At 42.1% G+C, this 17,629-nt stretch overlaps 1 protein-coding gene across 1 annotated transcript; it reads left to right on the top strand.

The window, feature by feature from the left end:
- The first annotated feature begins 978 nt into the window (after positions 1 to 978).
- Positions 979 to 16,738, top strand: EXOC1L (exocyst complex component 1 like). Its single transcript, XM_032223660.1, has 5 exons — positions 979 to 1,079; positions 6,237 to 6,246; positions 8,576 to 8,585; positions 13,742 to 13,872; positions 16,472 to 16,738. Exons 1-5 carry the CDS (start codon positions 979 to 981, stop codon positions 16,736 to 16,738), a joined length of 519 nt encoding a protein of 172 aa, XP_032079551.1.
- The last annotated feature ends 891 nt before the right edge of the window (positions 16,739 to 17,629 follow it).

Here is a 17,629-nt window from a genome sequence, read left to right as displayed (position 1 = left end):
AAATATCAACAAGGTATGTGGATTCATTTTCTAGTCCTTTTTTTCCCCAAGCATTGGTTAGCTGAGTAGTTTGCTAGTCTAACACTTTCTGACCCTTTTTTCTTTCTTTCCACCCTCCTAAAAAAGCGGATGAATTGTTTTATATAAGAACAGTTTACAAATAAATAAAGTAGAGGTAACGAGGGCTACGTAGAATAAATGAAGACATCATAAACTCTTTGCAGAGGGATGAGCACTGTATCCTAGATAATGTTGAAGGAGATGAATGATCAGAATTGGAAAGTATTGATATTACTGACATATTCATTACTGTGATGACGTACCAGCAAGGAAAGGGTTATTTCCCACAGTACTAGACCCTGGTTGACAAGAGATTTTTTCCTGCGTCCTAAGAGTGGAGACTTAGATATAATATCAAAGCTTTTTTTTTTTCTGAACCGATTGGAAGGTTTGGAGCCAAAATTGGCTGCCTTTCCTTCCCCTCTGAAACGATGCACGTACAATTGTGGGAAAAGCGGCAGAGCTGCAGATGAGGGCGTGTGAGGAGATGTAACTTCTGCTCCCGTCTCCCGCCAAAGTCTTAACTCTAAATGGAAAAATCATCTCAAATCAATACCTCCAGGGCAGCTATGGGATAACGGAAACAAAATGTTGTTTAGCGCGACTGGAGATCTTGGGTTACTTTGGTTAACAATGCTTCTGCTGCTGCCCCATAATAGCCAGGGGGCTGCTTAAATCCCATAGGAGCGGATATTTATTTCCATCAACCAACTATGGCAGAGCAGAGGATCTTTGGAGGAACCGGGCACTGAATGCTACTGCTGTTTCTCTAGCCAGCGAGCTGGACAACTGGAACCTGGTGGCTTGATGTTTGGTCGCAGAATTGACTTTCTGATCTCTGGAGCAATCAACCCACATCATAGACGAAGCAAAAGGAGTGGGAACAGAGCATCCCTAATTGGGACCCAAACCCAGGCAATGTCATCTCTGTTGAAGGAGGATCTCAACAAGAAGCTATTCAGAACTCTAGGGCAAAAATTGTACGGGTTCATTGAAATTGAGTGTTCGGGCCAAGATCGGTTTATCTCTGTGCTTCAGGTAAATGGGGTCGGGACATCAGGAAACTTAACTATCTCTTGATTGTTTTCTATCCATTCGTTATAGTATAAGAGTATTTTCCTGATTCAAAATTGATTCTAGCCATTAACTAACTTGGTGTTCTGAGAAAAAAATACTATTCTATTAGCCTCAGTTCCTTTATCTGCTAGAGAGGAAATATACTGCTATATAAATATATATTGTTATTGCATAATTGCTGCAAGTAAGATGCTTTAAACATACTTGATATTTTGAACGTACTAAAGTAGTTAAGTATTGTAAGCAGACAGGATCTACATCTGATCGCTGTATTTATAAGGATTTTCAATAAGTGTCATAGCAGTCCTAAAATAAGACAGAACAACCTAAATGCGTGTACTTAGAATTAAGATCTATTGAAATCAATATCGTTTCCTTCCAAGTAACTGACTGGTATTAGGCTTTAAGGTGTTCAGGATTAAAAGGCTAATCATCTGCACAAGCATGGATTTTAAATATTAATAATCTAAATTCATAGTACAATCGCTTTTATAGTATTAGGCTGTACCCTTCCCCCGAAAATTCAATGTGATTCACTTTTTCGATAAATGTTTTAGATGTCTAGTGCGTAAATTCTTAATGCTAAGGTGGCGGATTAAAGATACTATGCTTGAGAAATTGAATTTCCTCAAATGCTGACTGAAATATAACATCCTTGTGTGAAAGTAATTCACATTTAAGTAATTTTAGATCAATATATTTAGGGTTGAACTGTCTATTTTGTTAACTTCCTACTTGAAAAGGACCACATTGATTATTTTTGAATTAGAAGACATTTTATTTTCCCATAGAAAGCAGCAGACTAAATCTTTCTAAAAAGAAACAGTGAAAATATAATTATATGTTAATAAAACACATTTGATATGTGGTTTTAAAAATGGTTAGTTCGGACATTTTTATTTATATTATGTAATAACCCTTTTCTCTTATTTTTGCTTCTAATATAAATAAGACTATAAGTTGTTATTTTGACATTAATATTTTAGAGCCCATTAACTGATGCAAGTCACTTTTTATTTTGCAAACCTAATATCACTCATTGACCCATTTTTATAATTAAGCGAAGTATTACTAATGAGCAGAATGTCCATCTATATAAATATACTATCGTAGAAAAAATATCTTCGCCAAAAAACCTCTGCATATTTGTTTAGAGTACTCCATTGTTTTGACTTAATGATTTTTCCTTTCATGATATGTTATCACTATTTTAAAATAAGTGCTTTGTAAGTCCTAAGCTGTATGTCAAGAAAATCTAGACTTGCAATATTGATTTCACTGAATAACGTATTAAGTAAAGATTAATTAATAAGAAGAGACACTGATTGTAACTTTTTAAGTTGCTAAATATTTCTTAATGCAGGATATGCAAAGAATGTAGATTCAGAAGGATGACTTTTTCCCCCTGAACTATTGAAGGAGCTCCTATAATATCACTAAAAGTACTATATCCAAAGCAGCAAGACAGGGTTGGTGCAGAATTTGGGCTTGGAATGTTAGAGAGGAGAAGAGAAATGTAAGTGTGTGTGTGTGTGCGCGCGCACGCGCGCAGACGCACCACACGCGCACGCGTACCAGCATAACTCTGGAACGCCTAAAGCAATTTCAATCAAACTTGGTACACAGATGCTTACTCTCTGAAAACAATACTATGGGGGTAAGACACCCCTCGCACCCCTCAGAGGTGGGGGAGTGTTCTGCTAAGATGCAGCCTGTTGTGCCTTAAAATGGCTTCTACTGTACTGCAGTAAAATGGTTCTACTGTACAGTGCAGTGGAGTTGCCATGGTAACGGCTTCACAGTACTCTACAAGGGGCTCCCTCTGGTAAGGGGGAAAATCCAACATTAGAAATTACGTTCAGTCCGTAATTTTTTCCCCTATAAATAAATACCCGGGCCACACTGGGTTATCGGCTACTTAAATCTAATGAAATAAAGGACAGAATCAGATAAATGGATACTTTTTTTAAAATGGAAAGAAATTGTGCCATGCTATTTGTAGTTAAAAACCTGACAGGAAGTGTTATCAATTCTGAGGAAAGTCATGCATAAAAAATAAGAAAACTTTCTCAAGATAACTCACAAATACACATACACGCACACAAACTTGTATGCATATATGTGTGAATGATTTCTTAAATTGAATATTGCTTCATTTCTTTGGTGTGTACCCCTTTGGGACACCATGCATTGTCAAGATATCCATTGGAAAAAGAATATCTGTTCCATCCTGAGCTCCCTCCTGCAGATGTCCTTTTTGTTTTGGTCCATCCAAGCAAACTTGCCATTGAAATAAAATCTGAACAATATTGGGGGAAAAGATCATTCCAAAACTCAGAATCTGTTTTGCTCACTGAAATCTATTTTAGCATTCACTCCCTGTGCTTCTCACCTCATTCCCTTTAGCTTCAGAAGGAGACCGGTTCCAATCCATCTGATTGATCATTGAATTGCTCAGTAATTTTCTATGTAAATTTCCGCAAACTAATTTTGAAAGAAATCTAAGCGATTGTTAATTACACTAAAATCCAGATTTGGGCCCCTTTTCCCTCCCATTCTCTTGTATCTGATTCTCGAAAATTGCTTGGCGAGTTTCCGCAGTTTTCTTGGAAGCGTTTTACACAAATGATTTGCCATTGTCTTCTTTTTAGGACTGAAAAGAAAGTGATTGGCCCAAGGTCGCCTAGCTGATTTTGTGCCTAAGGCAGGATTAGAACTCATAGCCTCTCTGTTTCTAACCTGATGCATTTAGTGACTCACTACATCAGACTGGTTCTCAGTGAGGAGATGTTTGCGTAGCAAAAGGATTTGTGGTTTTATTTTTTTAAAGAAAAGTCTTTTGTGCTACTTTTTAAGCAGGGGACTAAAGTAATTAAAATTGCCCTAGGCATGTTCTGACTTTTGCTTCGGTATAATGATGTTAAATGACAGTTATAGCTTTATTTACTTGAAAGTAGATAAATAGCAAAGAAAAAGAAAAACACCCTTAAGTCAGCTTGACTTTGGCTTCTGCATCCAAGCAAAATTTTTTGGCAATGTTACATCAAGAGGGCTGCCATTGCTTTAGACGGGAATGGATGTTGTTATTGTTTTGTTTTGATTCCCCAGGCTATCCTACAGCTTAGAATTTCTATATGATTTCCCCAAACAAATTCTAGCCACAGCTACCCTTATTTAGATTCTGAAATCAACCAAGGTTAGCTATGGGCTGTCTATCACTGAGATGAATATTGCTGAGGATCTCTTATTGTTTAAGAAAGTATGTAGGGACTTTTGTATGCTACCAATCTAAAACCATGAAGAACTGCCAATTCGTTCAGCTGATATTCTGATGCACCAAAGGATCTAAATCAGGATAGGATCATTTTTTATATTCCTACTAGCTAATAACCCGGTGTTGCCCGGGTATTTATTTATCCTAATTCTGTATTAGGTTGGAGGCCCCTTGTGGAGTACTGTGAAGCCGTTACCACAGCAACACCACTGTGCTGTACAGTAGACGCCATCTTAAGGCACAACAGGCTATGTCCTAACACTATCACACAAACGCACACTATCACTGTCAAAAGTACTGTGATTTGACACTATAGATATAATTCATTCCTTTTCGTTTCAGTGGCCCAGGCATTCCAGAGTTATGCTGGAACACACACCCACACGAACACCCACACGTACACACCGAGAGGTGTTGGGGATGTCTTATCCCCACAGAATTTGTTTTCAAAGAGTAAGACATCTGTGTAGCAGTTTGGTTGAAATTGCTTGAGGCGTTCCAGAGTTATGCTGGAACATACACAAACACACACACACACACACACACATATATACATATACACATACCACACACACACACACAAACACACACACATATCCCAGAATTCCACTATATATATAGTGCCCCATCTAGGATTATTTTGTATAATACAGATCAGTGGTGGGTTTCAAAATTTTTTAGAACCTCTACTGTAGGTGTGGCCTGCTTTGTGGGAGTGGCTTGCTGACCATGTGACTGGGTGGGAGTGGCTTGGCAGTCATGTGACTGGGTGGCCATGGCCAACTTGTAAAATGTGGTGAAACTCACTTAACAACGCTCTTGCTTAGCAACCAAAATGTTGGCTCAGAAACTCTGGCATTTGAAACATGCAAGTCTTAAATCTGTCAAGTTACAGACCCTTGAACCCCTAACCCTTTAGAAAAAAAATCCCAGAGGTGTTCAAACTTGACAGCTTTAAGACTTGTGGACTTCAACTCCCAGAATTCCTCCTCTCGTTCTTCATCTTGATGATGTGCAGACGGGGGGCGGGGGGAGGGATCTGGAACCAGTTCTAAACAGCACTGTAGATTTGTGGAACCTCCTCTATAGAAGAGGTTAGAACTGGCAGGAACCCATCCCTGATACAGATGGACATCTGTAACTTTGCTAAATAAATAAACACACTGTGCTAAAATAGAAAGATTTCTACCTTGGTGGTGGAAATGGTGTAAAACTAACTTAATTCAAACACAATTCAACATTCTATGAGGAACACTTTATAACATACTGTATGTGTCATCAAGATCTGCTGGAAAGGCAAGGTTTTAATTATGTTTTTAAATCCAAGTAAAGTTGGAATCAGACAGGGGTGGATTTCAACTGGTTCGCAACGGTCCCCGCAAACCGGTTGATCGGCGAACCCTGAAGTAAGTAACTTCCAGGAACGGCGAAGGGCCCACTTGCCCGCCCGCGCTCCTTACCGGTCTTTGAAGGCTTCTGCGCTTCCACGCAGGCGCATGACACATACAGCGCCTGCGGGATTCTCCGCGAGCAGCTGGATGCCACATATAGCGCCTGCAGATTCTCCGCGAGCAGCTGGAGCATCGCACAGGCGCTAAGACGCATGCGTGAACTGCGGGCGTGCACGAGGACGCCACCGGTCCCGTTCCAACCGAACCGGTTGGAACGGGATAAGCAACCCACCACTGGAATCAGATATCTCAAGAGGAATGCTGCTTCAAAGAAAGACAAGAGTCCAAATTTCTAGATCCTGAGAAGGCCATGCTGCAGGAATCTTAGTGCCAAGCCATAGAGGTTTTATAGATCAGTACCTATCTATTCATAGGTACTACCTTGTTCCTATAATGTGGGGTTCAAGGCAGTGGTGGGATTCAAATAATTTAACAACCAGTTCTCTGCCCTAATGACCAACTGGGTAGGTGTGGCTTGGTGGTCATGTGACTGGGTGGGCCAACTCAACATCACTTATGTCGATGGGTGCTTCGTCTTAGCTGTTAGAATGTAACAAGGGTTAACCAGAGAGGCAGTTTCTATAAGCAGGGCAATAAAGATTAGGCTAGAAACAACACCAGAATGTTTCCTTCCTGCCTTCCTTACACGATTAGCCCTGTGAAGTGGAAAAAAACAAAAGGAGATTTCTTCCAACAACCGGTTCTCCGAACTGCTTAGAAAGTTAACAACCGGTTCTCCCGGATAGGTGCAAACTGGCTGAATCCCGCCACTGGTTCAAGGGCTCTGGGTCAGATTTGGGGGAATTATAAGTAACTCACTGAGATTCCCGCGTTGACGATCTGTTATGTGCAATATACAGCATGTTGTTATTGGTTTGTTACAATGTTCTTACCTTCTTTTAATTGTAATTAGTCGGCCAGAGTCAGATGCTGGGGGAAGTGACATATAAACTGATTGCCTCCTTTTAAGGAAATGTACCCGTGAGAGGAAAAAAAATCCGCTTTTAATTACCTCCAAATTTGAGGTGATCATGTTCGTTTATTCTTATACAACATTTGTTTTTATCTGTCACAAGGCAGTCATTAATCAATTAATCAAAATAGAGCTGGAAGGGACCTTGGAGGTCTTCTAGTTCAGCCCCCTGCTCAAGCAGGATATCTTCATTAAGTCTTGACTGGTTCAAGTAAACTTTGTTGAATAAACCATAGTGTCTGGGTTCAAGTCATTATTTAATATAATATGTGCAACTAGGTAGTAAAAAATAATGTAGCACGTACATTGTTAAAATACAATAACACCAGTTCCCTAAGAATGCATTCATGTAATCAGTTGATAAAAGATGTATTGCTATTAACAGAGTTACATGAACAACAAAAAAACACCCCAATTGAAATTAAGAATAAGAAATGCCAACCTTTATGTTTGGAGATCTTTTCTATGAACTGTTCTCTTGAATTTCTTGACCACCTCGGACTTCTGAGAGGTTAATAACAAAAAATTCAAAGACCTCTCAAAATATTGTACACAACTTTTTGGGGTTATAATTCCAATGAATTGGAATAAGTAGCAGAATTTCGGGGATACTAGCAAGACCTCCTGATAGTTCATCCTTGAAAACTGAACTCAGTGCTAAAACACTTACAAAATTTGGAAGCAACTTCTTGTCATGGAGTTTCAAGTTGCAAAAAGTGACTGCAGTTTGAGGTGCGTGAGTGCAAATCCAGAAAATTGTGATACAAGCACAAACACTTGTATATACCTGGTAAACTTTTGAAATCATTAAATTTGATTCCAACTTAATTAACTGCATTTATATTCTTCAGTGAAATCAGACACAAAGCTACCCCCCCACCCCCCCGGCCTTAATATATTTTGTGGTTGGAACAATAATCTGAAAAATTCGAAGAAGGGGCTAGGAAAACATTGCCATCTGGATCTAGTAAAGTTCTGTAAATGAGGCAAGGCAGTTACGTATAAAAATCATATTGGAGCTTAATTAAGTTCATGTGCTAGCTCGGTCTATTGATTTTAACAGGAACTAAGTAGAGCTAATGTAATCTGGATCTAATCCAAGGCTATTATTTGTAGGAACGCCACCAGTTTTTAAATCTCATAAAGTCACTTTTAAATTACTTGGACGAAGGTTTATTTAGCAAACAATATGGAGATGGTTTGCTATGACCTCCCTCTGCAAGGTTCTTGCACTTTCAGATCCGAGTGAATCCCAGAGGCTGAGTTGACTTAAAAAAACCAAAGCAAAGCTTATACTTCCCAGTGAGGCTTTTGGTTTCTTTTCTAATGTCTATTTTCTTTAAGGTGACCAGATTTTCAGATTGGAAAAGAGGGACGCCCTTGACCGGGGGGGGGGGGGGGGGGTAGGGGGGGGGGCTTGATTAAAAAAATTTTTTTTTGTCAAAAGGTCACCCCAGGACACTGAAACCAGCATAAATACGAATCTGTTGCCAAACAAAATTTTGATCACGTGACCATGAGGATGCTGCAACGGTCGCTAAGTGTGAAAAATGGTCGCAACGGTCGCTAAGTGTGAAAAATGGTCATCAGTCACTTTTTCAATGCCATTGTAACTTTGGTCACTAAATGTTTTCCCCCTCCTAGAGACTCCTCACTTAGCGACCATCAGAAATACGAATCTGTTGCCAAACATCAACATTTTGATCGCGTAACCATGAGGATGCCACAACGGTTGCTAAGTGTGAAAATGGTCGCTAAGTGTGAAAAATGGTCATCAGTCACTTTTTTCAATGCCATTGTATCTTCCTGATTATTAAAAGTGCAAATTCACTCAGTGTCAATCATGACTCCTGAGTCCATTTCAAAGTATTGTGCATAGAAATTTTTAAAATGGCTTGTTTCAATTTATTTTGGATAGAATCTTTTTTTAAATAGTCTAAGACAATTTAAAAAAAGAATCAACACAGAATACCACTATTTAAAAAATCATATGCACAATAAATAAAATATTATTTTAAAATACATTGAGCCTATACTCCTTACAGTAAATGACTCATCTGGAAACAAGCCAATAGCAGTTTTGTGCTTTAAAATTTACAGATTTTCCAAAATCAGCTTAAAGTCCAAATATTTAAAGACCACCCCCCTCAAAGCTATCTTACCAGAGCTTTAAATATCTTCTGGGGAGGCCCTGCTAGTAATCCCATTCATGACAAAGGTAGGGCTTTCTCAGGAGGAAGGTCTCAGCTGGTGCCCATCCTTTGGAAACCTCCTCCAGAGCAGGGAGCCCTAAGCTGCTGTCCATTCAGGAAGGCTGTACAAATTATTCTGTCTTCTAGAATCTAGAGCCATTGGGATTTAATATGGTTTTATCACTGGATTTTCTTTTTATTGTTTTTGTGGAATTGTTACAATGATTTTATAATAATATAATTTATTTGGCATTTTGTTGCTGTAAACTGCTGAAAGCCCCTGATAGAATACAAATTATTTAATAATAAATTAGGAAATGTGTAGCTGTTTTCTACACATTGGTTTGTTTGAACAGCTGAAATCAAGCCTGTTCACCCAAGGCAATTCTAGAGTAACATGTGCTTCAGGACAACCTCCCTCTTAGACTGCTTTTTAAAAATGAATTATGCCTTGCTTTTCTATATTATCTTCACTGACACTGTTAGTTTTATTGTTTTCTTGAAGAGATATTTATTATTCTTTTGTAAATCCTTTTGGATTTTTTCATGAAGAATTCCAGTATAAAAATAAAAAACAACACCATAGAGTAAGCTATCTTTTTCAAATACACTTGCAGTGGCAACCTATTACATATTACCTGGCAAAAGAAATCAGTGTTTCTTAAAATCTCTCCTTGGAGTCCAGAGGGTCAGACCCAATCAAGGGTACTCAAAATTCAAATTTGCCAGCCTATGTTGAAATCCCATCAAACAATTGTGAGAATCCACAGTAGCAGTGAATACTTAGATTTCAATATTTAATGCAATACATATTGATAAATATAACCCATACAAACAAATACCATTTTGGGATCCTGAGAGAAAATTTTAAAACAAAGACAGTAATATAGATTCAGGCGGCTAACACATACAACTGTAATGTTTTGAACATATTTTTCTCTCTACACTATACAGCCTTCTGATGCATGAAATGAAACTCTTACTCTTAACTCTATAGGCACACAATCTTTCCAGTAGTTCACATACTAGTTGGTAACATCTTAATTTGAGGCTTGATTGGAACATTATACAGTTATTGAAAGACAGTAAAATGGACATCAACAATCTCACACCCCGCTCAAAGTTAGGTAAATAGTGTTCTGTATACCCTCTCGGAGGCAGCGATGGATCCCAATCACGAACGGACGCCGCCAGCAGATAACTTCCACGCGATTCAGGGGCTTCTGCCGGGCGGCGGGACCCCCGGAAGTAAGAGGAAGTTCCGGAAGCGAGAGGCTGCCCCGGCGATCGATCCCAATCACGAACGGACGCCGCCCGCAGATAACTTTCCATAACTTTCTGGGCGGCGGGACCCCCGGAAGCGAGAGGATGTTCTGTGCGGGCGGTAGCCGCTGCGCCCATGCTCTCGGAGGCGGCGATCCCATTCACGAAGAGGCAGCTCCTCGTGGGCGCAGCGGCTGCCGCCCGCACAGAGTGAATTCAATTGGGATCGCCTGCGGCCACGAGGACTCCTGCACGAACGGATTACTCCTCGCGGCCGCAGGAGAGGGAGGAGGAGGGAGCAGCCGAGCCGCCCGCACAGAGTGAATTCAATTGGGATCGCCTGCGGCCGCGAGGACTCCTGCACGAACAGATTACTCCTCGCGGCCGCAGGAGAGGGAGGAGGAGGGGGCAGCCGAGCCGCCCGCACAGAGTGAATTCAATTGGGATCGCCTGCGGCCGCGAGGACTCCTGCACGAACGGATTACTCCTCACGGCCGCAGGAGAGGGAGGAGGAGGGGGCAGCCGAGCCGCCCGCACAGAGTGAATTCAATTGGGATCGCCTGCGGCCGCGAGGACTCCTACACAAACGGATTACTCCTCGCGGCCGCAGGAGAGGGAGGAGGAGGGGGCAGCCGAGCCGCCCGCACAGAGTGAATTCAATTGGGATCGCCTGCAGCCGCGAGGACTCCTGCACAAACGGATTACTCCTCGCGGCCGCAGGAGAGGGAGGAGGAGGGGGCAGCCGAGCCGCCCGCACAGAGTGAATTCAATTGGGATCGCCTGCGGCCGCGAGGACTCCTACACGAACGGATTACTCCTCGCGGCCGCAGGAGAGGGAGGAGGAGGGGGCAGCCGAGCCGCCCGCACAGAGTGAATTCAATTGGGATCGCCTGCGGCCGCGAGGACTCCTCACAGCCGCAGGCGATCCCAATTCACTCAGCCGGGGCGGGCAATTTCTGCACGAACGGACTACTCCTCGCGGCCGCAGGAGGACAGGGAGGAGGAGGGGGCAGCCGCCCGCAGACAACTTCCACGCGGTTGAGGGGCTTCTGCCGGGCGGCGGGAGCCCCTGAACCGCGTGGAACTTCTCTGCCGCGGGCGGCTGCAGCTGCCCCCACCCTCTCCTCCTGCCGCGGCGAGTGGAAAATTCTATTAGAATTAGATTACTCACCAGTCAGCGCAGCTGCAACCTCTTTCGTCTTTTGTCGAAAGGAAATGGAGACTCGCGCAAGCGTGCTGAAAATTTCCCATCCCAGCCAGCTCACTGATTGGCTGGAGTCCAGGCCAATCCAATCAGTGAGCGGCAGGCTGGGCTGGCTTAAATTTGTAGGTAGTAGGTAAAAGGCTAAAAGCACGCTTTTTTTGGCGCTCGCAGCTCCCGCCCATCAGCTGCTAACTTGCTGGGCTGGCTCATCTGGTAGGATAGAGAACAGAACGATGAGCCAGCCCAGAAAGCTAGCAGCTGATGGGCGGGAGCTGCGAGCGCCAAAAAAAGCGTGCCTTTTAAAAAGGCGGGCGGGATGCGGGAAAATGCATTGGAAAGCGGGTGTGTCCCGCCAAAAGCGGGACGTCTGGTCACCTTAATTTTCTTCCAAATATTAAAATGAAAACACTTCGGAGACTGAGACGTGCATCAGTTCTCCATATAACAGGCGTGGGTTCCTGCCAGTTCTAACCTCTGCTATAGAAGAGGTTCCACAAATCTACAGTGCCGTTTAGAACCGGTTCCAGCTCACTCCCTCCGCCTGTCCGCACATCATCAAGATGAAGAGCGAGAGGAGGAATTCTGGGAGTTGAAGTCCACAAGTCTTAAAGCTATCAAGTTTGAATACCCCTGGGGTTTTTTTTTTAAGGGTTAGAGGTGCAAGGGTCTGGTAACTTGACAGTTTAAGACTTGCACACTTCAATGCCAGAGTTCCTGAGCCAACATTTTGGTTGCTAAGCAAGAGCGTTGTTAAGTGAGTTTCACCACATTGTACAAGTTGACCACGCCTACCCAGTCACATGGCTGGCAAGCCACTCCCACAAAGCAGGCCACACCTACAGAAGAGGTTTTAAAAAAAATTGAAACCCACCACTGCCATATAAGTAAAATATGAGTAATTGGAAAGTTTAGGGCTAGTGATTTGGCCTTTTCCTTATAACAGGGGTGTCAAACTCAAGGCCTGGGGGCCAGATCCAACCTGCAAGGTGCTTAGAACTCGCCCACAGGGCCGCCCTGGAAAAGAACCGGCCTGTGGCGCCTCTGCCAGTGAAAATGGAGTTTGGGAGGGCTGCCTGCGGCTAAAAACAGAGCTTGGGAGCTCATTTTCGCTGGCACAGCACTTGGACCACCACAGGCGCCCCCGACAGAGTGACATCGAGCTGGCCACACCTACCCTGGCCATGCCCACCCTGGCTATTGTGGTTAAACACAACCCTGATGCGCCCCTCAATGAAATTGAGTTTGACACCTCTGCCTTACATTATATTTTGCCCATTGCTGTCAGAGTTGTCATGAATAATACTAAAAATATTTTTAAATGATTTCAATAATACAATGATTTTATATTTCTTATTACCTCTTTTTAATATTTTTAGTCATCACTTAAAGTTTCAACTAAACTTTACCAATTCTCACTATATTTATTGCTGTGTTTAAATTTTTAAGCTTGTAATTTTAGTTGTATTGGTATCATGGTTTATAGTTTGCACTAGCTATTTAAAAACAGTTAATTTGTATACATATAGGCTACACTTTTATTTCATTGAGATGGATGTTATTCTATATTTCAAAACTTTGTCTTGCTAGTCAGTGCGGGAATAAGGATGACTTTAGGTTGCTTATTTCTTTTAAATCAAGTCTTCACTGATCTACACTTAAAAGTTTTCAGAGTAATTTGTAATTATTATTTTTTTAAAACCCTTCTATATTTCAATAGATTTCCAACCTAAAAGACACAATACAAAAGTAAAATTGGGCATTAACAACATCATAAATTCTTTAACTATTTAGTTTAGTTTAGCGTAGTTTAGCAGCAATACATTAGATGCAATGTGGTTACTTATATTTAAAATAAAAAACAAATTGTTTGACCCATCAGTAAATTGTTGAAACCAAGAATTTGGTGTTACGATTTCAGTCGTAGATTGGAAATAATTCCAACTTATTTCAAAGTAAATATGCTTCAAATCTAATTTTAAATTGCCTTTTTAAGTTTAAATATGGACAGTTTGTACATTTTATTTAAATATGTACATTTTGATATCGTAGTTATACCTTCATGAATTAGGTTAAATTAGTTTACATGGCATGAATGCTAAAAGTAACCGCAATTGCTGAATCTTAGAAATGCTGGGCCTAACTCACCAAATGCTACCAGAAAGGATTTTTTTTTCCTTAATAAAGATTTTATTTTTGTATTCTGTATGAAAATATATTGTGCACGTAAACCAATTGTTCATCCCGCAGTGTCAAAAAGGGAAGAAGTGCAAATATCTGTGGTAAAACACTACAGAATTGGCCTTGATGAGAACTATGAAATATCTCAAAAATGGCTTCTGGATGATTTGGAGATGATAGATGGAAGAGAGGCAGATTCTGTAAGTACTGCATTTTATTATAAGGCACATATTCTGTTGTTGATGATATAATAGCTAGGATGTAAACGCCTGTGGTGATTCTCAGTCATCTGGGTAGTAGCTGTCTCAAAGATGCTTTTTCGAAAGGCAACTGACTGTTTTTTCCTTGAGGAAACATTTTGCTTCTCATCGCAGAAGCTTCATCAGTTCGGGTAGGATGGTGAGAGCGATGGAAGGATTAGTTCTGACAGGATTGCGGGGTAGGTTGGAAGGATCATATTTCTCTGCAGTCATCTGGTTGTTAGTACTCTCCCTGAGAGCTCTTTAGGCCACTTGAGGGTTTATCTGTCCACTCAGGATTATCTCTATCAGAGTTCAAATGGGGGAGGAAAGTTTTTGGAACTGCTGAAAGGACATCTTGTAGACATGAGATAGGGGGTGTCTTCTCCCTCCCCCTCTGTTGAGAGAGAGCTGCTTGATGTTAACATAAATGGCCTCTTTCACCCTCCCCTTCCAAACCAATGGTCCAAAAGAGGTCATTTAGGTTAAGATCTAGCACTCCAGGGTCAACAGAGGGGGAGGGAGAAGATATCAACTATCTCCCGCCTAGAGATGGGGGGGGCACTGCTACGGTTTTTCCCGGGTTTGGGAGAACCCGTAGCTAACATTATGGCCAGTTTGGAGCACCTCCAAATCCCACCACTGGCTGGCCCTGCCCATCCAACCTGCCCCTCCCATCCCGCCTTGCCCAGGAGTTTCCACGCAGGCCGTTTTGGATGTGAGGTAAGTTCAGGGCCCATGTGGAGGCTCGGGGATGGGGGAAACAGCTTCCCGGAACCCGTTTTGCCCTCCCAGAGGCTCGAGGAAAGCCTCTGGAGCCTGGGGAAGGCGAAAATGCCCCCCCCCTGCCGTGGTGCAGGAGTCCAACTAGGCCATGCCCACCCAGTAACTGGGCCAAAAAATCCATTGCTGAAATTTTTGAAGCCAACCCTGCCTGCCTACAAGGAAGTTCTTTTGGCAGTTCCAAGAAGATTTTGCCCCTATTTGAAGTCAAGTCCAGGCAAGGTAATTGAATCCTTAACTGCGAATATAGCAATTGCAAATTACTGTTATTGTTGCAAAATGAAAAAGAGAAAATGAATGGGAATAGGCATGAATGGGTCTATTTTGACACTATAACTTCAGCATCCCTGAAGTGAGCCTTTCCTCGTGCTGTCTTTGCCACATCCTTGATTGATTGTTAATTGTTGCTCTATTTGAAGCTATCCTGGGAAAACTTCCAAAAAACATCGTAGTTAGACTGCATGCCTTACTAAAAGATCTCATTAATTGGCAGCTGGTTTCCAACCACAATTGATCTGATATTCTAATCATCTCTCTTGCCCCCTTCCTTATTTTGCATGTGGATGAGAGCTCTTTTTTATCCGCACGCCGCTTGTCAGAAGTACCAACAAAGCAAATCTTTCCCTCTCTTTTTGCCCAGGTCTTAGAAGATTCTCTAGAGTACATTTTACAGATAGTCCGTGATTTACAATCATTCATTTCGTGACTGAAGTTTCAATGGTGCTGGGAAAGAAGTAACAAGACCATGCTTCCCCTTAGCAATCAGCATCCCCATGTTCACCTGATCAAAATTTGGAGGCTTGGCAATTGGCATATATTTATGATGGTTTGCAGTGTCCGAGTCATGTGATTTGTTTTTGTGACCTGACTGTTCCGATCTAGGCTTCCCCAAAAAGCACCAAGCAGATTCCTGGTCCCAACAAAACCCCTTTTATTTAAACGAATGTGAATTCCTCTCATTCACATTCAGCAAAGGCCTGGCAAACAAGTCTTTCAAAGGTGAATTTATGACCACAGACCTCATCTAGCTTGGAAAGCTGCCATATCAATATTTTCCAAACACAGTGCTGTGCAAGGAAAGCACTTGGCACAGAGTCTCTGAGATTCATGGACAGATCTCCACACTCCTGTAGCGAACTAAGAAACGATTGAATGAATTGTTTCCTGCAAAAGCCCACTCCCCTTTCGCTCCTCTTTTATTTCCTATGGGAGGGACCAATCACTATCCACCTGTTCCTTTACTCCCAAGTTGACCCTGATTTCTTAGCTGTTCTTTTCTTCTGGCAGCCCTGTGCATGCACGCACTGGGAACAGGCTCCAGCTGTTCCTCTGCCTCACTGCTGTCTAGCTCCGAAGGCTTGGCCCCACCTCTGCCTCTGATGCAGAGCCCTTGTCCGAGCCTTCCCCAGCCTCCAGGACCCATGTTCCTCCTCAACCTCCTCACTGTCTGACTCTGCTGCCAGCTCCACTGGCCGCTGTCAGGCCACAACACTGACAACCAAAATCAATGGGAAAGCAAGGATTCACTTAACAACCATGTTACTGACTTAATAACTGCAGTGATTTACTTAACAACAGTGGCAAGAAAGGTTGTAAAAACTCCCTTAACAACTTTCTTAGCAATGGAAACATTGGGTCCAATTATGACTGTAAGTCAAGGATTATTGATTTATAGATGCTACTTTACATCTGCATGTTATTTTAAACTCTATGTTAGTTTGAATCTTCTTTCTGAGCAGAAAGGCAGCAAATAAAAACTTTTTTTTTCTCCTTTTAGGATAATCCATGGTTTGATATGCATTTCAAGCAAGTTTACACTTGGGAAGCTTATAGCTGCGCATCTAAATATGCCTTTGCAAGAATATTAAACAAGTTGAACGAGATGTATCTGCAAAAGGATCTGAAGATTGTGAACTTTGATTTTACCTACATTAACGACACAGCCCTCTGGTCATCCAATAATGGGGATTGCTTAGTACTGATGAGCATCTGCTTTTATGCATTCAATCTTGTGTGCCTTTCTCTGTGTCCCATGCCAGGTTGACAGTTGCAGATTTGAATGCAGCTACCAAAAAAGCTAGATATTCAGTACTATATCAGGGTTTCGATTTTCATAACGTTTTTAGCCAATTCAGTCTTGATAATAAGTTTAAGTGCCAATTTCCCGAAACCCATGTTTTTCAGCATCACAAAGCATGTTCATGTTAACTGCAAACTCCACTGAACTTATCTTGGCTTGCTTCTCAGCAGCCATTTATATATTTCGGCTGCAAAGCTACACAACACTCTGATTTGTATGACTTTTATGCTCCCAACTTTCCAATAGAAGCCGCAAAGACTTGCACGCAGTATATAAATCCTCTGTAACTATGCATGCAGTGAATTTCTGTGGAGTTTAGTTGCCTTTTTTGCAATGGTTTTCTGTGGACTTTCGAATAAAAAACATTTCTGCTGACTTGGGTCCAATTATTCTGCAGGAAGTTGATGCCAAAATGCATAGTGATGCATTTTATAGGCATAGTGAAGTCCATGAAACGAATTGTGGCCTTGCATCAGAGGTAGTATTCAGCCAGTTCTGACTGGTTCTGGCGAAGCGGTAACAGAAATTTTGATTAGTTTGAAGAACTGGCAAATACCACCTCTGGCTGGCCGCGCCCCTATCTATTTGCTGCCTCCTGAGTCCCAGCTGATCGGCTGGGTCTTCTTTTGTTGCCCTGCACAGGAGAACAGAGCTGGAAAGCAGGTTAGTGAGGTGGGGAGGGAATCGGGATTTTGCACTATCCTTCCCTGAGGAGTGGGGGGGGAATGGGGTTTTTGCAGTATCCTTCCCCTGCCATGCCCACCAGGCCACACCCACCAAGCAACGCCCACAGAACCGGTAGTAAAAAATTTGAATCTCACCACTGCCTTACATACTTGTATCTCAGCTTCTGAT

Source organism: Thamnophis elegans, chromosome 9 (genome assembly GCF_009769535.1).
Source record: "Thamnophis elegans isolate rThaEle1 chromosome 9, rThaEle1.pri, whole genome shotgun sequence".
In the NCBI taxonomy this organism is placed as follows: domain Eukaryota; kingdom Metazoa; phylum Chordata; class Lepidosauria; order Squamata; family Colubridae; genus Thamnophis; species Thamnophis elegans.
Note: the sequence above shows the minus strand (reverse complement) of the source record. Positions and strands in the feature narration are given on the sequence as shown.

What these genes read in the sequence shown, in the direction of transcription:
- EXOC1L (XM_032223660.1), top strand. Translation starts at nt 979, where the DNA reads ATGTCATCTCTGTTGAAGGAGGATCTCAACAAGAAGCTATTCAGAACT. An exon ending in ATGGAAGAGAGGCAGATTCT is followed by an intron (nt 13,873 to 16,471) that starts GTAAGTACTGCA and finishes TTCTCCTTTTAG; the next exon opens with GATAATCCATGGTTTGATAT.